The 23,862-nt window shown below is 36.7% G+C and overlaps 1 protein-coding gene across 3 annotated transcripts in view; it reads right to left on the reverse strand.

Moving 5' to 3' along the window:
* Positions 1-23,862, reverse strand: part of SPTLC1 (serine palmitoyltransferase long chain base subunit 1) — a 91,850-nt gene that overhangs the window by 66,760 nt on the left and 1,228 nt on the right. For 2 of the 3 annotated variants that reach the window (XM_020976689.2, XM_078152834.1), the window contains exons 2-3: positions 20,875-20,982; positions 4,588-4,682 (exon numbers count right to left, since the gene is read on the reverse strand). In XM_020976689.2, coding sequence (XP_020832348.1) covers positions 4,588-4,682; positions 20,875-20,982 — 203 coding nt within the window. Of the gene's footprint in view, positions 1-4,587; positions 4,683-12,557; positions 12,925-20,874; positions 20,983-23,862 lie in introns of those variants that run through there. The other variant, XM_078152833.1, reaches the window with a different exon arrangement.

Here is a 23,862-nt window from a genome sequence, read left to right on the forward strand (position 1 = left end):
TAACAATCAAAACATCACACTGAAAGGTCATTACAAATTTCAAACACACACATCCTTCAAGCCTTGAGCAATTAACAGTTTACTATTTCCTAAGTATAATATAGGTAATGTTCCTATGTTTTACTGTTCTGAAAAAAAGAAAGTAAATAAAGAGTACATTAAGATGGGTAAATTGTTTACATCAGCTTTAAATCCAACTTCAAGAAGAAATATCACAAAGTTTGAAAGAAGCACCACTTTCTTAGGAGTTAAGTAGCTTTTCAAAATAAAGAGTTAAGGGAGAGGATTCTGGGAAGATGGCTCTCCAAATTTCCTCCACAAAAAACAAACAAACAAAAAAACCCAGAATATCACCTCAGAGCAGCAGAAATAAAAACAGGGTAAAGCAGCTGTTCTCCTAAGAAAATATGGGAAGACCCCAGGAAACACCTAACCTCCAGGGTGGAGGTTTGGCCAGAGTGAAACTCAAACACCAACTCTGCTGAATTAACAAACAACAAACAACAAACTCTGGGGGCAGCTGGACCAAGAGACAACTGCAGAGTTAAAAACTTTCATCTCTCAGACAGTGGGGGGCGGGGGGGGAAGGGGATCAGACCTTCTACTGTCCAGGGTCTCCAAGCACGGCTGTGCTGACCAGATGCATCCTGGGCTGTGGTTGCAGGGTGAAGGAGCTTGCAGTAGCAAGGGGAAGGGCACTTGTCAGCTGTGGGCACTTGAAGGAGGGCAGAGTACCCTATTTCAATTCTGAGGCAGAGACAGAGAGCTGTAGTTGGCAGCCACCAGGAGTGACCAAAGGTAGCAAGATCATGTGTAGGGCAGGGTGGCTGGGAACCCTAGCCATGGTGAGGACAGCCCAAAGTTCAGCCCTGAGAAAGACCTCAGAAAATGATATTAAGAAGGACCTGAGGCTTGGGGCATCATTCCCCATACCTTGGGACTACAACCTGATTACTCTAATAGCTGCTTAAAACAATCAATCGATCAATCAATCAATATGAGTAAGCAAGGAGAAAAAACCCAACCACAGACAGTTACTATGGATATAGAAAGATCTGGATTCATATTTAGAGAAAGATAATGGAACTAAAACAGCCATTCCTTTTTCAATGAGAAACATGAAATGGTACTAAAAACAAAAAGTTCTTAGAAGAACTTAAAAAGGACTTTAAAAATCAAATAAGAGAGACTGAGGAAAAACTAAAAAAAAAAAGAACAATCTAAGAAAATCAAGAAAATTATGAAAAGTCAATCAACTAGAAACAGAGAATCAAAAACTTAAGGAAGAAAATAATTCCTTGAAAACTAGAATTGGACAAGGAGAAACTAATGACTAAGACACCAAGAAATAATATAACAAAATCAAAAGAATGAAAAAAACAGAAGAGAAGTGAAACATCTCATCAGAAAAACAACTGATCTAGAGAACAGATCAAGGAGAAGTAATATAAGAATAGTCAGACTACCTGAAAATGATGATAAAAAAAGAATCTTGATAACGATATTACAACAAATTATCAAGGAAAACTGCTCTGAAGTTCTAGAACAAGAAGGCAAAGTAAAAACAGAAAAAAAAATTCACCAATCATCACCTGAAACAGATCATCCCAAGAGGAAAACTTTCAGGAATATCATAGCCAAGTTTCAAAACTCCCAGATTAAGGAGAAAATATTGGAAGCAACAAGAAAAAAACAATTTAAATGTCATGGAGCTAGAAGAAGAATTGCATAAGACCTAGCAGCTACTACCCCGGAAGGACTGTAGGTCTTGGAATACTCTATTCCACAGAGCAAAAGAGCTGGGGTTATGACCAAGGGTCACTTAACCAGCAAAGTTAAGTATAATCCTGAATGGAAAAAAAATGGACATTTAATGAAGACTTTCAAGGTTTTTTGTGATAAACCCCCAGAACTTAAGGGAAAATTTGACATATAACATACAGGAGAAATATAAGGTAAACATTAAAGACTAATTATAGGGGACTCAATAAGGTCAAATTATTTACTTTGTATATGTAAAAATATTAGCAGTACTCTTATGATTGTTATCATTATTTGGGTAGTTTGAAAGAAAGGCGTGAGGGGAGCTAAGTATAATCAGATGATTCTAAAAAATTAAAACTGTGTAGGAAGAGATAAAAAGGAGTAATTATCTCATGCAAATGAAGCATAAAAGGAAAAATTGATACAGAAGAAGCTTGGGTTAAAGAGGGAACAACATACACATCTAGAAGGGTATAAAAGTCTCCTAAATTCAGAAAGAAATAAAAGGGTAAGGAGATATGGTGGAGGGAAGCACAAGGGAGGGGCTCTTAGAAGAGTGAGGTAAGTTAGGGAATAGGAGGACAAGGTAGCATGTAGAAGTAAAGCAGAGAAGTGAGGAGGGGCAGGATAAACAGAGAGAAGCATAGTAAGAAAAAACAGGAAGGAGGAAAATACACAAGTAATTGTAGCTTAGAATGTGACTGGGACAAATTTAACCATAAAATGGAAATGGATAGCAGATTAAAAATCTGAATTCAACAACCTGTTGCTTTCAGGAAACATTATAAAATTGGGAGACACACACAAAGATAAAGAGCAGAAGTAGAATTTAGTATATTAAAAAAGCAGGGATAGTAATCATGATCTGAAAGTTAAAGTGAAAATAGATTTAATCAAAAATGAAAAATAGAGAACCTATACTATGTGTCAGCATCATTCAATATTGTTATAGACCATTTAAAATACCTAAAAAGTATAACATATTTATTTGAGCATATACCTGTCAAAAGACACAAGAACTACGTGAACATAAACCTAAAATATTTTTATACAAATAAACTCAGATTTAAATAACTGAAGTAATATTTATTTTTCATGGGTAGGTAAAGCCAATATAATTTTTTTAAACGACAATTTTACCTTACCAATCTATTTATTCAATGTCATCCCAATTAAATTACTAAAAAACTATTTTACTGAGTTAGAGAAAATAATAAAGTTTATTTGGAAAAACAAAAGGTCAGGAACTGCAAAGAAACTGGGGGAAAAAGATGTAAAAGGAGTAGAGTCAGCAGTATCAGACATTATATTATAAGGCGAGAGCATTGTTAAAGTGTAAAAAGGATAATTTTTATTATTTTAAATTAAAATTTTCTTGTATAAATAAAACCTATGTAGCCAAGAACAGAAGGAATGAAGAAAACTGGGAAAAAAAAACTTCCACAGACAATCTCTCAGATAGCATGTGACTGGGTTGAAATATTGCTGTGTAGGAAAGATGAGCTGCTGATTTAGAAGAACATGGAAAGACTTGGATTTAAGAAGGAAGATGCTATTCACCTTCAGAGAAACAGATGATAAAAAAAAGCACTGTATGGTCTTAAATATATGTGTGAGTGTACATGTGTATTTATGTATATGTTTATAGGTATCTATGTATAAGTATATATATATCCATGCTTAATTGCAGTCTTCTTTGGGGGTGAGGAGGGAAGAAGGTGAAAAAATAAGTAAAAGGTATACAGCAGAGAACAAAAGAAAACCAACAAGAAGCAAACAAAAACTGGGCAGCTTTGAAAACAATGTGTATTTTATTTATTAGATAGGTTTCCTTGAGATGGAAATTTATTGTTTTATAAAATGAGTTCTTTCTTATGGTCTGCTGTGTATGTGACAATTTTTTTTCTTATTTTGTATTTAAAAGCAAAAAATTGATCAAAAAAATAAATAAATAAAAAGTTAAGAAAAGTCAAAGGAAGAGGGGCAGGATAGATTCCATTTCCTAAAATGGGCAATTTCATTTCAGGGAATTCAGAAAGCAAGTGGAAAATTGAGGGAAAATATTACAGAAAAAATAGTACATATCTAAATACAGCTGCAACAGTAGAAGCTTTTTATTTTCCAAGAGCCTTTTGCTTTTTTATTCGTTTTTTTCTCAAGTTCCTTCTAAGACTCTTATCAAAATAATAATATCCATGGAGTAACTAGATATTTTTCATATGGAAAGAGACACGACAACCAAATGTAACTTCAGGGGGCTAAGTAGTAAAAAAGTGGTATCTGAACATCTTAACACCTTTAACTGGATTGAGAAAAACGATTCAAAATTTTTTATATAAATGTAAAGATTTTTTTTGAGTGTAAAGATTTTTTCTCCCAACTACTTTTTCCACAAATTAATATCAGTTTATAACTTCCATACTTCAGTTGCTTCTTTTTCAAAATGCATGTCCATATGAGTTGATAATATGTCAAGCTGCCACATCCTATTTACACATCCTACAATCCAGATCCCAGGACCTAACTTAACTTTCCTAGTCCTTACTTCTGCTTCCTTTTTTTTTTTAATCCTCCATCCATTCTACAAAAACACCTGAGAAAATCTGTGATTCTGTCAACTTCTATGCTACAAGAATTATACCAAAGGAGTCTGTGATAGCAGATGATAAACAAAACAAAACAAAGATACTCCTTTGCAGAAGCTAACTAATAAAAACATTTCAGTTGAATTTCTAGATAGGAAAGGAACATCATAAGTTCCAACAAATACAGCAACTAAACTGGAGATTTTTAAATTCTCTAGAGTAGGCAAACTATACTTACCCTGAAACAATGTTGTAGTTAAGAGCAGGATGGTCTTTGGAAACAGGAGGAACAAGAGGTTCTGGCTGCCACTCTTCAATTAATTCTTCCTTTTCCTATAGAAGAAAAAGTCAGAATATAAAACAAATTATAGAAAAGGTCACTTCATAACACCAGAAAATATCTAATTATCATAATATTTAAAACATTTTAAAATGTTAATCATTATAGGATTTTGCTTATATTTGAAATACATAATTTTAAAGCATAAAGACTTTATAACCAAAATATTCGTTCTTCCTTTATTACAGTCACTTCAATATATAGCCTTTTCATGCCAGTCATTCTGATAGTCTTGCTCTGAAAAAAAAAGGCTAAAAAACAATGAAGTTATTTCAAAAGTTACATTCAAAAATAGGCCTGATTTCATTGTAACATAACTCAAAGTCTATTGCTTCCTGCCATAATTACTGCTGTGGTAAAACTGTTATTATCACCAGACTTGCCCAGGCAACTTTTCTCTCTAAGGCTCTTTCTCTTCCTAGATTAAGGCTCATCCCACCTGTACCCAGATTAGCAGATTAGAGTTCCTCAAAGACAGAGAGATTATGCTGCTCTCATAATGCAAGGGCTAACCCTGGTATGGGGGAAATATACATCTACTATTTACAACTCTAGTTCATGAGTACTGATCAGTGTGCTTCCCATTTAAATAAATCAGCCAAGCTCACAGCCTTAACTCATAAATATGAAATACTACCAGAACACAAAGTGGTAATAATCATAATATAACAGTCCACTCAAAAACCTGGTATACTGGGTCACACTCTCCCACCAATGCACATACCATCCAATGGGGAAGAATGGGCACAAATTACAGACACCTGGAAGTGAGGCACATTAAATTGAAAACTTACATGCCCTCGGTAACTGAGAACTCTGGGCTTCAAAGCCTAATGTCCTTGGTCCCTTTAAGGAACAGATCGTGCCATAAGTCACCTGCTGGTGGAACTGCCCCTCTTCTGTGTCTCTCCACTGTGATAAAGCTGCTTTTCTGATATTCAGAAGCCACCAAAATTGTGTGTTAAACACTTTTAGAAAAGTAGTTCCCATATGCCTGAAATCTGTGGCTACCTGTATAGCCTCAGGCAAATCATTTCATCTCCCTAGGCCTCAGTTTCACCTATGAAACAGGAGAGTTGGAATCAAAATCTAAGGTCCTTTTCAGCACTAAATCCTTTGACTTCTTTATGTGTACCACCTCTACCTCCTGTGTTTCTGGAAGGTCAAACATTTTTGAAAAAGCGACTAAAACAATTTTCATGCAGTATTTTTAGGATAAAAATTTGAGAGTAGTCTTCTTGTTCCTCACTCACTAAACTATCCAAGTGGTCTTTCCCTAAAATAGATAATGATTAAAGTATTTGTGGCTTTTAATTAATTTACTCACACATATTAAGAATGTGCTTACCCTAAAGGCTCTTTAAAGGGTCCCATTTATGTGATGTTTTAAGGGTTACAAAGCACTCTCCTTATAACAAATATTATTTAAGCAAAACAGACTAAGTTTGGAGAGGAGATAGTGAAAAGTATAAAAGTGGGAAAAAAGAAAGAGTTATTAACTAGAAATAAACAAGACAGGTGAGTATACAAAAGAAAAAGGATAAGAGAATAGGATGGAGGAAAAGAAACAATTAACTATCTTAACTGTGAATGTGAATGGGATAAACTCACTCATAAAATGAAAAAGTTAACAAAATGGATTACAACACAAAATCCAACAATATATTATTTATAAGAAACATACTTGAAACATAAAGATCTTTACATTCCAGCTCTCCTGTTTTTGTAGGTGAAACTGAGGCCTAGAGAGAAGAAATGATTTGCCTGAGACTACACAGGTAGTAAAAATAACAGATTTAGGATTGAAACCGAGGTCTTCTGACTCTTTCCATTAAACCACTTAGGCATCTCTATTGTCCATGCCTGTACAGCCACATTAATACTGTAAGACTATTGGAAATAATTAATACTGAATAGAATAGGGAGAAAAATGGACTTAATTAGTTTTTAGTGGCTCTTGAGCTGGTTTTCCACAGCTAACCTGATGGCCACAGCAGTAAGAGGTGGCTAAATACATGCTTCCTACTGTTTGTAATACAAGCCTGTTTTAGTTTTGGAACTAGTTGGTGTTGTCAAATCTAGCTGATGTGGCTAAGGAGAGTCAGGGAGGGGTAATGTTGCATTCTGGGAAGATGGCAGAGTAGGTCAGAAATTTTATAAGAAAGTCTAAATAGAAGTGTATATATAGAATAATTTTACATGTGTATACCTATTTGTATTTAATGGTAGCCATCATGGTGGAGGGAAGGAGAAAAAATTTACATGATAATTTTGTATATTTGAAAGAAATACAAATTATGCATAGTAGATTTGCAGTTCCATGTACAATCTTTTTTTAAATTTTACTGTGTTATGGAAATGCTTGTTTTAAAACTACAGGGGGAAGAGGAGGGAGAGGGGAACAAACTAAAAGTTAATGACTGGCATAGAATTTTAGAAAAATTAGATAAAACAGACCTTAGGAGATTAATGAATGGAAACAGAAATATGCATATTTTTTAGCTATTCACAGGAAACAGATCAACAATTATATGGTGTCTATGATCCAGGCACTGAGTTAAACACTTTACAAATTTTACCTCATTCAATCATCATAACAAACCTTTGAGATAGGTACATGCTGTTATTATCCTAATTTTAGGGTTAAAGAAACAAAGATAAATAGATCTTAACTGATTTTGCTCAGAGTCACTGATCTAATACGTGATCTGAACTCAGGACTTCTTGACTGTAAGCCCAATGCTCTATTCACAGAACCACATAGCTACCTTTAAAATGCAATTTTTTGTTGTTGTTCAGTCATTTTTTAGTTACGTCCAACTCTTTGAGATCTCATTTGGGATTTTCTTGGTAAAGATACTGGTTGCCATTTCCTTCTCCAGCTCATTTTACAAATGAGAAAATTTAGGCAAACAGAATTAACTTACCCAGGGGCACACAGCTGGTAAGTGTGTTAGGCTAGATTTGAACTTAGGAAGATGAGTCCAGGTCCAGCATTATCCCCTTTGCCACCAAGCTGCCCAAAAATGCATAGCTTCTTAAAAAAATAAATTTGATCATGTCTTACAACAAGGGTTGGCAACTACTATCTAGTTTGTATCACTGGCAAACTAAGAATATTTTCATATTTTAAAACACAATAAAACTTTAATTTAAAAATAAAAACCCTGGGGCAGCCAGGTGGTACAATGGATAGAGCACCAAACTTGGAGTCAGGAGAACCTGAATTCAAACCTAGCCCTAGACACTTCCTAGCTATGTGAACCTGGGCCAGTCCACTTAATCCTGACTGCTTCCAGAAAAAAAACTAAAAAAAAAAACACCCAAAATCTTTAGGAACAATGTATATCTAAAAACACTTTTCTTAACAAAAGAGAAAGAACAGAAAAATGAAATGGGAATGCAATTAAAAATATTAGAAAACCAAACTAAACAAAATGTAAAGCCCCATGTAAACTCAAAATGGGGGATGGGCAAGAGGAAAGAAAAGAATTTGGAACTAAAATTTTTATAAATATATTTTATTAATTTTTATGAATAAATGAAAAATAATATTTTAAAAATCCAAATTAGGATAACATGAAAAATTAAAATAACCAAATTTCTGAGGGGGAAAAGAAATGAAGAAGCCTTAGATTCACTCCAGAATCAATTAATTCCAATATTTCATGACTTTTTTGCAAAACAACAAGGAATTTTTACCAAATTCACTGTATAACATAGATACGGATTTGATACAGAAACAAGAGTAAATTTAAATAAAACTATTTGCCAATGGCCCTAACAAACATGATGCACAAAAATTTTAAATGAAATATTAACAAAGAGGCTAAAACAACATATCAAAAAGATTACACACTATAAGTAGGCTGAATTTATACAAAGAATGCAGAGTTGGTTTAATATCAGGAAAAGTATAAACTTAACCATAATAAACTTAACAACAATTTTTAAAAATTCTTATGATTATATCAGTAGATACAGAAAAAGTTTTTGACAGAAACACCCCTTTTTGTTAAATACACTAGAAAACACAGGAATAAATGAATCTTTCATTAAAAATGATAAATAGCAGGAGAGGTCTCTCTCAGTGGCATGAGAATGGAGCACAGTCCAGCACATGCCATTCCTCAGCAAGCCAGAAGCAGGCTTTGGAGGTGACTGAATCAGCACTGCGACTATTAGAGCTCTCAGCAGACAGAAGATAAGGGGGTCAGGCAACCGGTCATAAGGAAATTACAGGGGACCCTTTGCTGGCACTGCAGGAGCAGAGACCTGGTCACAGCTCCAGGGGGAAAAAAAGAGTGCTTATGGTCACTCACAGACTAGTGCACAGGCCAAGAAAGCAGTAACCACACCTCTTCTTAGATCACACCACCTAGGAAGAATTGAAAACTTGCAGATTCCCCCACCCCTACACCACCACCCCCCGGAACTAGCTCTGGAAATAGCAGCATGAAAAACCTGAAGTTTGGGATAGCACCCCCTCCATGCCAGGAGGAGAGCCCAAATTTAACATAAAGTTAAAAATCAAGAAATAGGCTAAATAAAGTGAGGAAACAACAACAAAAAGAACCTAACCATAGAAAGTTACTTGTGGTGAAAGGAAAGACTGAAATATCAGAAGAACTCAATGAAATCAAAGTAGCTACATGTAAAACCTCAAAGAAAAAATGTGAACTGGACTCAGGTCCTAGAAGACCTAAAAAGGATTTTTAAAATCAAATAAGAGAAGTAGAGGAAAAACTGGGAAAAGAAATTAGAGTAAAGCAAGAAAATCATGAGAAAAGAGTCAACAAGATAAAGCACCAGCCCTGACGTCAGAAGGATTTGTGGATCAAGTCTGACCTTAGACACTTAACTAGCTATGCGACAGCTGGTCAAGTCACTTAACCCCAATTGTCTAAAAAGAAAAAAGAAAAGACAAAAAGAGTCAACAGCTTGGTAAAGGAGGCATAAAAAATACTGAAGAAAACAATACCTTAAAAAACAAAATAGGCCAAAGGGTAAAAGAGACACAAAAAAGTCCACTAAAGAGAAAACTCCTTAAAAAGCAGAATTGGCCAAATGGAAAAAAGAGGTACAAAAATTCACTGAAGAAATAATTTTTAAAAAGTAGAATTGGCCAAATGGAAAAGGAGGCATAAAAAAATCATAATTGGTGAGCCAAGATGGTGGAGTTAAAGCAGTGACTTGCTTGAGCTCTCCCCCAAACCCTTCAAATATCAGTAAAAAAATGGCTCTAAACAAATTCTAAAGCAGCAGAACCCACAAAAAGACAGAGCAAAGCAAATTTCCAGCCCAAGACAGCCTCGATGGTTGATCAGAAAGGTATATCACACCAGGCTAGGACAGCAGCACAGCGTGGCGTGGGCACACAGGCCACAACATACCTGGAGCAGGCCTCAGAGGACTGAATGGCAGGCAGCTGTGGCAGATTCCAGACTTCTCAACCCAGGAATGCCAAAGGCAACTTAGAAGGTCAGTGGGAAAAGTGTATTTCTACAGTGAGAGAGGAGCTAGGTCTCAGAGCCAGTTGACTGCATCCTGAGCTTCTGGCCCACAGACTGAGAGGGAATTAGGTGGCTGATCAGAGGAGGAGTGCAGTGATCTTTCTGCCAGCGCTGAGGCAAGAATCTCTTGCTTTGCCCGTGCTTGGATCTGGGTCACAGTTCTGGGTGGCGCTCTTGGAGTTAGAAGGAATTCTGGCAAGGTGGAGCTTGTAGTGGAGGTGCAGAGAAAACCCTCCTCACAGTTCCAAGAGAGAAAAGACTGCTTGTGGCCGGTCACTTCTCCCCCTATTTTCCTATAAGGTAAAACAGATTTCCATACCCAATTGAATTCCCTCCTTAAGCCAAATCCTATGAGAATAAGATTCACTCATTCCCTCTTAACTTCCCCCGTTTCCCCTCCACTGTAAGAGACTTTTCTTTTGTTGGTTTTTTTTTTGTGAGATAATTTACCCCATTCTACCTCTTCCTTTCTTCTTCTCTGAGTATAATACTCCCTCATCCCTTAATTTTAATCTCCAGATATGACCCCTTAATCTTCAACTCACCCTGTGCCCTCTATCTATCTATCTATCTATCTATCTATCTATATCTATCTATCTATCTATCTATATCTATCCTACATACGTATAATTTTTTTCCTCCAACTACCCTAATATTGACAAAGGTCTCATGAGTTATAAATATTATCTTTCCAAGCAGGAATATAAACAGTTCAACCTTAATAAGTCTCTTATGATTTCTCTTTCCTGTTTACCTCTTCATGTTCCACTTGAGTCTTGTATTTGAAAGTCAAATTTTCTATTCAGCTCTGGTCTTTTCATCAGGAATGCTTGAAAGTCCTCTGTTTCACTGAATGACCATTTTTTCCCCTGAAGGATTATGCTCAGTTTTGCTGGGTAGGTGATTCTTGGTTGTAATCCTATCTCCTTTGTCCTCTGCAATAGTATATTCCATGCCCTGGTCCTTTAATGTAGAAGCTGCTAAATCTTGTGTTACCCTGATTGTGTTTTCACAGTACTTGAATTGTTTCCTTCTGGCAGCTTGTAATATTTTCTCCTTGACCTGGGAACTCTGGAATTTGGCTATAATATTCCTAGGAGTTTTCCTTTGGGGATCTCTTTCAGGAGGAGATCTGTGGATTCTTTCAATTTCTATTTTGCCCTCTGGTTCTATATATCAGGGCAGTTTTCCTTGATAATTTCTTGAAAGATGATGTCTAGGCTCTTTTTTGATCATGGCTTTCAGATAGTCCAATAATTTTTAAATTCTCTCTCCTGGATCTATTTTCCAGGTCAGTTGTTTTTCCAATGAGATATTTCACATTGTTTTCTAATTTTTCATTCTTTTGGATTTGTTTTACAGTGTCTTTATTTCTCATAAAGTCACTAGCTTCCAATTGCTCTATCCTAATTTTTAAGGAAGTATTTTCTTCAGTAATCTTTTCCATTTGACCAATTTTTCTTTTTAGGGCATTTTTCTCCTCATTGGCTTTTTGGACCTCTTTTGGCATTTGGGTTAGGCTATTTTTTAAGGTGTTATTTTCTTCACTGTTTTTTTGGGTCTCCTTTAGCAGGCTGTTGACTTTTTTTTCATGATTTTTTTCCATCACTCTCATTTCTCTTCCCAGTTTTTCCTCTATTTCCCTTACTTGCTTCTCAAAATCCCTTTTGAGTTCTTCCAAGGCCTGGGACTGATTCATATTTTTTTCTTGGAGGCTTTGGATGTAGGAGCTTTGACTTTGTTGTCTTCTTCTGGTTGTATATTTGATCTTCTTTGTCACCAAAGTAAGATAATATAATCTGACTCTTTTTGTGCTGCTTGCTCATGATCCCGGCCAATTATTTGAGTTTTAAACTCTTTGTTAAGGTAAGAGTCTGCTTCCAATGTGGAGAATGTACTGTCCCAAGCTTCAGGGGTTTGTACTGCTGTTTTCAGAGATATATGTAGGGACCTGTAAATTTTCAGTTCTTCCAAGGTGGTATGATAAGGGGTGAGGTGTTTACTCCTTTCCTGGCCTGTGACTACAAGTACTCCTTTCTGTCCTGTAACTGTGAGGAAGGTTTCCTGTCCACAGCCAGTACAAGCTCCACCACGCCAGCATTCCTCCTCACCCCAGCACTGCCGCCCAGAACTGTGACCCAGATCCAAACACGGGCAAAGCAAGAGATTCCTGCCTCAGCACTGGCAAAGAGATCCTTGCAATCCCTCTCTGATCAGCCACTGGATTCCCCCTGCGTCTATGGGCTGGAAGCTTGGGAAGCAGCTGCGCCCCCCCAGGGCCACGCTCTTGGGGAATGGAGCTTAAACCCCGCCTTCCTCTCTCAGAATTTGACAGAAACAGACTTTCCCACTGACCTTCGAAGTTGTCTTTGGCATTGGTGGATTGAGGAGTCTGGACACTGCCATGGCTGCTCGCGATTCAGTCCTCTGAGGCCTGCTCCAGGTTCACTGCGGCCCGCACGCCCACGCCGTGATGTACTCCACTCCCAGCACTGCACGATACACCTTTCTGATCAATCATCCAGGTTGTCTTGGGCTGGAAATTTGTTTCACTCTGTCTTTTTATGGGTTCCGCTGCTTCCGAATTTGTTTAGAGCCATTTTTTATGAGTATTTGGAGGGGTTTGGGGTAGAGCTCAAGCAAGTCACTGCTTTCACTCTGCCATCTTGGCTCCATCCCCAATCATCAGCTTTTCTATAATACCAATAAAACTCAACAGAAAAAAGAAGAGAAAGAGAAATTCCATTTAAAATTACTGATAATGTATAACACACTTGTCAGTCTACCTTCCAAGGTACATATAGATATTATATAAATATAACTAAATACTGTTTGCAGAAATAAAAACAGAATTAAATAATTGGAAAAATATTAACTGCCCATGGGTAGGACAAGCCAATATAATGAAAATGACAATACTAACTAAATTAGTTTACTTATTCAGTGCCATATCAATCAAATCATCACACAATTACTTTACAGGATAAGGAAAAAAACCAAGAATCCCTAGAGAAATAATAATGAGAAAAGAGAAAAGGGGCCTGGCAATGCCAAGTCTCAAACTATATTACAAAACAGTAACTACTGAAACATTTTGGTACTGGAGAAAAATAAGTCAGTCTATAAATGAATATATATTAAGCACTAATACACTGATCAGTGGAGCAGATTAAGGACACAACATATAGAAGCAAATGTATCTAATACCCTAATATTTGATAAACACAGATTCTAGCCTGGGATGAAGACTCAGTATTTGAGAAAAACTGCTAAGGAAATTGGACAATAGTATGAAAGAAATTAAATTTCTACTAATACTTCCCAGCTTATATAAAATTAAGTTCCAACTGGGAACATGATCCAGATATGAAATATCACATTGTAAACAAATTGGGGAAACATGGAAAAAATTACCTACCAGATCTCTGAATAGCAAAAAGTTTCATAATGAAACAAGGAATAGAGAAGACAAAATGAAAGATGATAAAATGGATTATTTTGATTACAAAAAATTTAAAAGTTTTTACACAAACACAATAAAGCTATGATTAAAAAGGAAACAATTAGCTATGGGGGAAAAAACTCTTGTGGCAAGTCTTTCTGATAAATATCTCATTTCCAAGATATATAAGGAATTCATTTAACTTTATAAAGATAATTGCCATTCCTCAATTGATAAATGGTTTAAGGATATGAAATTGCAGTTTTCAGGGGAAGATACCCAGGCTATTTAGAGCTATATGAAAAAGTGTTACAAATCATTAACTAATCAGTGATATTAAAAAAAAAAGAACCTAATAAAAAGTGGTAACAGTATCATACACATTAAATGGTTAAGAAACACATAAATACAGTTAATCCTCAACTTTCACATGGGTAACGTTCTTAGGAAACAGAACGAAAGTCATAAACTTGAATGCTGATATACTGAATTTATGGGAAATAGGGGGTTAGATTCCCACAACCACCACAAACTGTAATCTTCCACTAGAGATTGCTGAAAATACATTTTTCTGTATCTAATTCTTTATAAGAAAATATTAATTCAACAATATGTACTTTTCCTGACACAGTAACCATGCAATAACACATAAAATACAGAGAGGAGGGGCAACGCTCTACTGGAAAGTGGCAATGTCAGAAGAATCCAAGGTGAAAAAGGGATGAGGTAACACCTACCATCTCCCATTTTCCCTTTCAGCTCTGTGGCTGAAGTGCTCCCTGATGAAACTGATACTGTTCTCCTACTACATGTAGTAGGCCAAACCTAACAATGGCTAGTTTACAAAACTGAAATGAAAGGAAGACACTCATGAATCATTTAAAAAAAGGTTTACTGAAGGGGCAGCTAGGTGGAGCAGTGGAAGCACCGGCCCTGAAGTCAGGAGAACCTGAGTTCAAATCTGGCCTCAGACCAAACACTTGACATGTACTAGCTGTGTGACCTTGGGCAAGTCACTTAACCCAGATTGCCTCACTTTAAAAAAACAAAACAAAACAAAAAATAAAATAAAAGGTTTACTGGGAATCCTTTCAGAAAAGGAAGTAAAGGAGAGAGAGGGGTGGTACCTTTAGAGATCTCTACCCAGTGACTGCTTCCCTTCTTCTGTAGGGACTGGGTTTAGTTTCATCTTTTCCCCATCAACAAGCCACCTTCCAACAGCCATTCCTACATAGGAACTGTCCAGTGACCACCGAGTATTATATTAGCAGCAATGTGGAAAGGCTTCATCAGTTCCAGATTCCAGTAAGTAAAAAACTACACCTATACTTGGGTAGACCACTGCCTACTTTTCTGGTGTATAAATTCTATGCTCCCTTGGCTACCACTATGGAGGTCTGCACCTCTGCCCATTTCCTCTGGGGTCTTATATCACTTACTTGCTTGCTGACACTGTGGCATATACCACTAACCACTCTGTCATGATCTGAGTACTACATGTAGCCTGCCCCCCAATAAGACAGAGCATTCAGCACTAGAAGCTCCCAAACCCTATGCCTGGGCCATAATGCTGCCACTGTTCCCCATGCTGGATACTACTGGGGCCTGACTCTGATCCTTTCCTGGAAGAAATGCTATTACTGCTGGATCTTTAGTGTTGCTCTCTTGTCTGGGGCAGTTACATCCCTGTACTGTCTCCTAGTGCAATAGGCCATGATGTCAAATTCCTAACTGGTCCACCATATTGATGAAGTCAAGACTAGACATACATACAGTACAGATCAGGAAACTCCTGAGCCTGAGTTCTGATCAACTAGTCTAGGGCTTGAGCTTCTCATCTTATCAGGGACCAGCCTTTCTGATGTAGGAAATTCCTCTTCTGGTCACCCTCAACTGAGGAAACCTAGGGATCTTGCCATCTGATTTGCTGGGCAAAGTATAGCTAGGCTAGCCATGTACAGCTTAGGAGTGCTCACCCAAATTCAAGGAAAGAGATACAAAGCAAAAGCAGCAGCCAGTCCTTTCCGTTGTAGCTCCAAGGTGCAAGCAGTCAACATCTTTGCCAGGAGAGCGGAAGGCAATTAAAGCCTGTGCAAGAGCCTACTCCAAAGGCACTCATCTCTTTCTGGAAATTTCAAAGAGTGAGTTTCAGTTCATGAGTGGAGTTAATGATCTCCTTTTGACCTTGTGTATTTTTGATGCAGAACCCCTCCCTCTTTCTAAGCAAATCAACAAGGGTGCATTTAACATATTTGTCTGTGTCTGGAAAGATCTCTGGGCTAAAGAATTGTCCTTTCAAATGCCTCCCCCAGTTCCTTGTACCAAAGAGTTACAATAAAATACATTTGGTAATTCTCAATGGCTTCCCAAGTGCCATACAAAAAGTTCTGAGAAGTTCATTCAATACAGTTCTCAGAAAATCCCAAGATTAAAGTTTCTAAATGGCACAGGGCAGGCCTACCATATCCAGTGAGCCCAGAGACTGCTATCATCACCAAATCCTACGTACAAGAATTATACAAATTCAACAAACTAAGGCTTACCACATTTAACATCTTCAGGACACAGTTCTTAAAACACACAAAGCACATTCACATTTGGTTAATTCTAGTCTCTAAGTGCCCACAGTTTAATCTTAAATCTCCCCAAGATGACGGTGAAAATCCCTCATGATAAAAAGCCACCAACACCACAAACACTAGAAGAATAGAGGCCATCCTGGGTTCACCTTGTTCTGCTGAAAATTGCTAAGACTTGGCCAAAAACTGAACAGCACAGGATACAAATTAGACCAGCATCATGGTATTAATAAGATCACAAACCCAGTGATACAGCCCTCAACTCAGACTCTGTTAATGTGCCCACATTCAGCATCTTTTAAATATTATTTTGTTCACAAAATAAGAAGAAAACATTTAAATGTCTGTTCGGAAGTCACTGTAGTGGAATTGCTTTTAGTTTTAAAAATTAATTTCAATGTAAAAAGGAAAACTGACACAAATTTTTACTGTAGAAGAAAGTCTCACCACTTTCTCAAATAAAATAAAAAAATCATTATGGGAGAAGATGTGTGCCAGTTAAGATTTCTAACTTTCTCTTGCAAGTCCCCTTTTCAGGCTCAGGATTAGTCGCTATATTTGTACCTCTGATCTTAGGAACAGACAATCAAATCTTTACTGAGAGCTACTATTCAGGTACAGCTTTATTTCCTGTATACACGTAACGATAGTTTCATTTGCTATTGTCAAATATTAGAAATTGTGCTAACCTCAATGCCAGAGAGAAATGAAGAGTCAGACATATACCAAAAAATGCACAATGCATTTAGGCATTAATTTCATCTTTTAAAAAAGTATTGGGGGGTGGAGCCAAGGTGGTAAAAAAAAGGCAGCAACTTGCCTGTGCTCTCCCCAAAACTCCTCTGAACACCTTTAAATAATGCCATAAAACAATTCCTAGAGCATCAGAACCCACAAAAGGACAGGGTGAAATAATTTTCCAGCCAAAGACAACTTAGAAGGTCAGCAGGAAAGGTCCGTCGCACCTGGGGGAGAGTGGAGCACAGTCTACACCAGCATAGACCCAGCCCCAGCAAAGCAGGAACAAGAGTCACAAGTCACTTAAGCAGGGAACTCTCAGCCCACAGACAGTAAGGGGCTGAATAACTAGTCAGGAGATTACAGTGGTCTCTTTGCTAGCACTGAGGCAGGACTCTGTTGCTTTGCCCATACTCAGATCCCGGTCATGGTGCTGGGTGGCAGTCCCTGGGCAAGGAGGAGCACTAGGAAACCAGAGCCTGCGACCACTGTGGAGCAAGGACCCTTGCCACAGTTCCAGGGCAGAAAAGTGTGCTTGTGATCATGCACAGAACAAAGCACAGGCCAGGAGAGCAGTAAACATCTCTCCTTAAATCATACCACCTTGAAAGAATTGGAAAACTTATCTCTGAAAACAGCTGCACAAAACCTCTGAAGCTTGGGACAATGCACCCTCCACCCTGGAAGCAGAACCCTACTTTAACAAAGATTTAAAAGTCAAAAGAAAATGAGCAAACAACAGAAGAAAATTCTGACCACAGAAAGTTATTATGGTGACAAGAAAGATCAAAATACACATGCATAAGAAGACAACAAAGTGAAAGCTCCTATATCCAAAACCTCCAAGAAAAATATGAATTGGTCTCAGGCCATGGGATAGCTCAAAAAGGATTTTAAAAATCAAGTAAGTGAAGTAGAGGAAAAACTGGGAAGAGAAGTGAGAGTGATGCAAGAAAATCATGAAAAACAAGCTAACAGGTTGGTAAAAGAGACATAAAAAAATACTGAAGAAAATAACACCTTATGGCAAAGAATTGGAAATTGAGGGGATGCTCATCAATTGGGGAATGGCTGAACAAGTTGTGGTACATGAACGTAATGGAAATGATGAGCAAGTGGACTTCAGAAAAACCTAGAAAGATTTGTATGGACTGATACTGAGTGAAATGAGCAATACCAGGAGAACACCGTACATAGTAACAGCCACATTGTGCGATGATTAACTTTGATAGACTTAGCCCTTCTCAGCAAAGCAAGGATCTAAGATATCTCCAAAAGTCTCATGATGGAAAATCCTATCCATATCCAAAGAAAGAACTATGGAGTTTGAATGCAGATAGAAGCATACTATTTGCTCTTTTTTTTCCCTTCTGTTTTGTTTTGTTTCCACTCTCTTGTGGTTCTTCCTATTGGTTCTAATTCTTCTTGACAATATGATTAATGTAAAAATATGTCTAAATAGGAATGTATATGTAAGAATTTTCTCATTATTAGGCTAATTAGAAGGAGTAGATATAAACAGTGGGCACAGGTGTGAACTGAATATGAAGGGATGATATGTAAAAAAAAATAAAATTGAGAGGAATGTCCTGTGAGAAAAAGAAAGGGAGAGGTAGAATGGGGTAAATCATGTGACATAAAAGAGGCAAGAAAAAGATTTTACAGTGGAAGGGAAAGTGGTTGATGTGAGGGAGTATGAATGAAACTTACTCTCATCAGAACTGGCTCAAAGAGGGAATAACATACACGCTCAATTGGGTACAGAAATGTACCTTATCCTACAGGAAAGTAAGAGGGGAAGTGGATAAGGGTGACAGTGATAAAAGGGAGGGTGGATTGGAGGAGGCAATGGTCAGAAGCAAAACACTTTTGAGGAAGGTCAGCACGAAAGGAGAGAGAGAACAGAATAAACAGGGTAGGGGGAGATACGATAGAGTGAAATACAGTTAGCAATACTAATTGTGAAAAAAATGTAAACCAAGTTTCTCTGATAAAGGCCTCATTTCTACAGAGTGCTGAGTTAAAATTATAAAAATAAGAGCCATTCTCCAACTGAGAAATGATCAAAAGATATAAACAGTTTACAGATGAAGTAATCAAAGCTATGTATAAGCATATGAAAAAATGCTGTAACTCACTAATGATTGGAGAAATGCAAATTAAAGCAATTCTGAGGTACTATCTCATACCTATTAGATTGGCTAATAGGACAGGAAAGGAAAATGACAAAGTTAGCAGGGATGTGGGAAAAATGAGACATTTATGTACTGTTGGTGGACTTGTGAAATGATTCAATCATTCTGGAGAGCAATTTGGAACTATGCCTAAAGGACTATGAAACCATGCACACCCTTTGACCTAGTAATACTACTACTAGGTCTGTAACTCAAAAGAGACAAAAAAAAATGGAAAAGGACCTATGTGTTCAAAAGTACTTATAGCCTCTTTTTCTGCTGGCAAAGAATTAGAAATTGAGGGGATGACCATCAACTGGGAAATGGCTGAACAAATTTCGATATGTGATTATAATGGAATACTACTGTGCTGTAAGAAGTGATGAGCAGCATGCTCTCAGGAAAACCTGCAAAGACTTACATGAGCTGATGCAGAGTGAAATGTACTGCGTACAAAGTAACAGCAATATCGTAGGATGATCAGCTGTGAATGACTGTGCTATTCTCAGCAATATAATGATCCAAGACAACTCTGAAGGACTTATGATGAAAAATGCTATCCATTTCCAGAAAAAGAACTGTGTCTGAATACAGATTGAAGCATATTTTTTTAACTTTATTCTTCTTGAAAAAAATGTTTTTGGGTCTATGTTTTCTTTCACAACATGACTATTATGGAAATGTTTTGCATGACTGTACATGTATAACCTATATCAAATTGTTTGCCTTCTTGGGTAAGGGGATGGGGAAGGAGGAAGGGAGAGAATCTGGAACTCAAAGTTTTAAGAACAAATGTTAAAAATTGTTTTTACATGTAATCGGGAGAAAATAAAATACTAAATATGTTGGAGAAAAAAAGTACTGAAATTTGTTATAAATTTATGTAAGACAAGAATATTTTAAGATTTTTAATATTTAATCATTTTTGCCCCAAGGTAAAACCTTTCATCTGACTAGCCTAACTTCAAACAGGGAAGTATTTATATAATTAGATAACAAAACAATCTACATAATAAGTGGATCCATCACTTACACCCCCCAAATATTTGATAACCATTACCAATGTCTGAAACCAAATCTAGTTTTAGGAAAAAGGTTTTGATTTTAGCTATGAACTAGAAACAGAAAGCAAGTCAGACCACTGGCATAACTAGTCCCAAACTATACAGAATTTAGATTAAAATCAGTAATTCCAATTCAATGAAAGGAAAAATAGTTACAAAGCACTATATGTTTTTATTTTTCTTTTACTACTCTAAAAAAGACTGCAGTTTGAAACTTCTTTGTAGTCAAATGACTACTAACTCATGCCTATCACTAAATTATGACTACCAAAAAAAGACAGAAAAACAAGTTTTCATGCTTAAGAACATAATTTATTGTTATATTATTACTAAAAAAAATTTCAGTGTCAAGTTACAGAATAAGCAGCAAACTTAAGTGTTAGATCTTCAACAATTCAACACTTCCTTTCTGAAGGAAGCTATTTAACAGGAATCATAACATTTGCCATAAATTCAATTCATAATTGCCATAAGAGATATTATAATTGTATACTATGCTGCAATTGCACATTTAAATTATATTCCAGAGACAGATCAAGATTCATTTAATTCTAAGAGCTAACTGATTATTCAAAATGCTTTGTATATTACATCTTATCCATTATAATCCTGCTTTACATTAAATGGTAATTTAAGACATTCAACAAAAATAGAAAAATATTTTTAATCTCTTACCTTGGCTGTGAGGTCGGATCGTTCCTGTAATTTGTATGTTTTGGAGAAAAGAAGTCTGATTATCCAGAGAATTAGAATTCCTTCCAAAATAAGGTGGTAGGCAGGAGCCTGCAAGTCCAAACAACAAAACTGTAACTACATTAATTTCTGAAATAAAATAAAATTTATTATTCTCAGCTGTACTAATGATTTTCATCAATTTGTGTGTTTCCTTAATTTTATTAATTTGTAAGTAAAATATGCAAAATCAGGAGGTTGAACAAGATAACCTCTAAGGTTCCCAGGTCTAGATCGACAGTACTACAAACACTTTAATTTGGGATCTCAAGACTTCTCAATTTCAAGACCCCACAAAAGGAGGGAGAAAAAGATTATTTTAGACACATCTCCCTGATGCTGGAACCATTTCCCTGGTTATTTTCATTAGAAATTTCCATTTACTCCCTATATTTCTCAATTCCGTTCCCCTGAACTAGTGGTAATGCTCTACCACCCTGATCCCCAACTCTTTCAGAGAAAAGCATAAAATGGAACACTTTTCTTTGGTGAAAAGATTACCCAAAAGAGAAGGTTATGGCTATTCAGGAAAGTTAGCAAGTCAAAGACAAAGAAACCACTGTCCTAAGTCTCCACAATCGTTTTGTTGACGTACAAAGACCTTAACTGTACTGCATGAAAAGACACGAATCACAATCCGGATCAACATCAACAACTTTCAAGTATGAAAGCTTACATATAAAATACAGTGACTACTATTTTGAATCTTGATTAAATTCCTTCACCACTGAACAAATATTTGAAATGATCCTATCTATGAAGAATCTCAATACGGTACAAGGTAAACTTTCTGGTTGTTTGACACATACCTTTAAATCAATCTACCAAAAAGTACTTATTAAATTATCTTCTAAATGCTACAAAATGCCACTGTGCTAGGCTCTTGTCTTGAGAACCACTGTATGTGCATGTATGTATGTATGTATGTATGTGTGTATGTATGTATATATAAAACAGGTACAAGGGTTGATGGGAGGGAACAGTGCTACAGTGCAAAGACATGAAATGGAGTTATAGGCAATAGTAACATTGCATTTAGGGAGTAATGAATGCGTAAGAAGGTTGGAAAGAGACCAATAGGGCCCTGTTGTAAAGGTCTCTCAATACCAGAGAAATTCATATTTGCTTCTAAAGGCAAAGGGAGTCACTGGAGTATGAACAGGAAAAGCACTTTGGCAGCTGTATGAAATGCAGTAGGTTGGGATCAATATGAAGGCTAGGCAATAGTCTAGACAAGAGGTACTAAGTGCCTGAAGTAAAGTTGTGGATGTACAGGAGATAAGAGGAGTCAAGGATGACCCAAGGTTGTTAACCTTAGTGACTAGAAGGATGATGGTATCCTCAGATAAGGAGATAAGAGTTTGTGGGGAATATACTATTTTTACTATTTTGGCCATGTCAAATTTTGAGATGCCTAAAGAGACATCTTAAACTCAATATGTCTAAAACTGAAATTTTTCATCTCAAATCCTCTACAACTGAAATTTTTCATCTTAAACCCTCCCCTCTTCCAAACTTCCCTGTTTCCATCAAGGGTGTTAGAATCCTTCCATCACAGGTTTGTAATCTCAACATTATCTTGGACTCCTGGTTCTCCCTCACTTTACATATTTCAATGAGTTGCCAAATATCACCATTTCTATCTTCATAGCATCTTACATTCTGACCTTATTTCTAGTCACACAGTTATCACATTATTACGCCTTGCCTAGATTACTCCAACAACCTCCTAGTTGGGTTCCCCTCTTCAGGTATCTCATTATTTCAACCCATCACACACACTGCTGCCAATGCAATTTTCCTTAAGCTCGTATCTGACCAATGACCACTTACTTAACCAATGCCAGTGGCTTTTAATCTCCTGTAGGGTCAAATATAAACTCCTGTTCAGCTTTTAAAGTCCTACACAACCTAGGCCTAGCTTCTTTTTAGCTTCACTGGTTTCTCCTTCCTCTCACACTCTGCAGTCCAACCAAATTGGATCTTTCTACAAAGGGATGGGCCTTTGCTCCAGATGTCCCCCACTCCTTTATTTCCAGCTCATGAAGTCACTACCTTCTAGGCATCATTTGCATGAAATATTTCCCAATCCACCCTTCCTCCCAAAATATTTATTAATTTTATGGTTGTGCTGCATGTTTTTATGTGTACTTGTCTTCTCCATTAGAATAGGAATTGTTTCTTTCTTTGTACTTGTGTTTCCAGCGCCTAGCACAGTGCCTGATTCACAGTAGGTTCTTAATAAATACTTGTTGATTGATATGTCTAATAGGTAGTTTGCAGAATTAGAACCCAGGAGAGAAACTAAGGCTAAATATGTAGATCTGGGAGTCATCTACATAAAGAAAATTAAACCTATGGAAACTGATTAAATCACCATATAAGTGTGTAGTAATTTAGAAAAAAAATAAGAGAAACAAAAAAACAAATTAGAGTGTGGGGAAAGAGAAGAAAATTTCTATTTCTTCTGCTCACATACTGTGCTTTATATACTAAACTTCCTTTAAAAGTAAAGTCAAAATTTTCATTCTACATGCCAAGTTCATGTAAGTAATAGACTAGAATGGAAAGGGGAAACAAAAAACCCTCTCCCTAAGCTGCTCTATAAATTAGTCTGCTACAACCTAATTCACTTTGGGGAACAGGATATAGCTACCTACTGAGGGCTATTAAATTACTCAACAACTTTAAAATTCCCAGACTATCATTTCTAGGTGCAGATTTCTGAAAATTAGTGTGAATCCCAACCCAAAGAAAAAAGAGGCAAGCAACAAGTCCAGTGAGTCAATAAACAATCTGGATGTAGAACCAGACATCAAACACTCTTCTACCATTAGGGAAATTACATTCCCTCTACCAACTTCCTTCACTCATACCAAAGATCATAGGAGGTACACTGTCAAACCAAACCTTTAATGAAAGTGATCAAAG

This window comes from Phascolarctos cinereus, unplaced genomic scaffold (assembly GCF_003287225.1).
Source record: "Phascolarctos cinereus isolate Bilbo 61053 unplaced genomic scaffold, phaCin_HiC Scaffold_4;HRSCAF=312, whole genome shotgun sequence".
NCBI lineage: Eukaryota > Metazoa > Chordata > Mammalia > Diprotodontia > Phascolarctidae > Phascolarctos > Phascolarctos cinereus.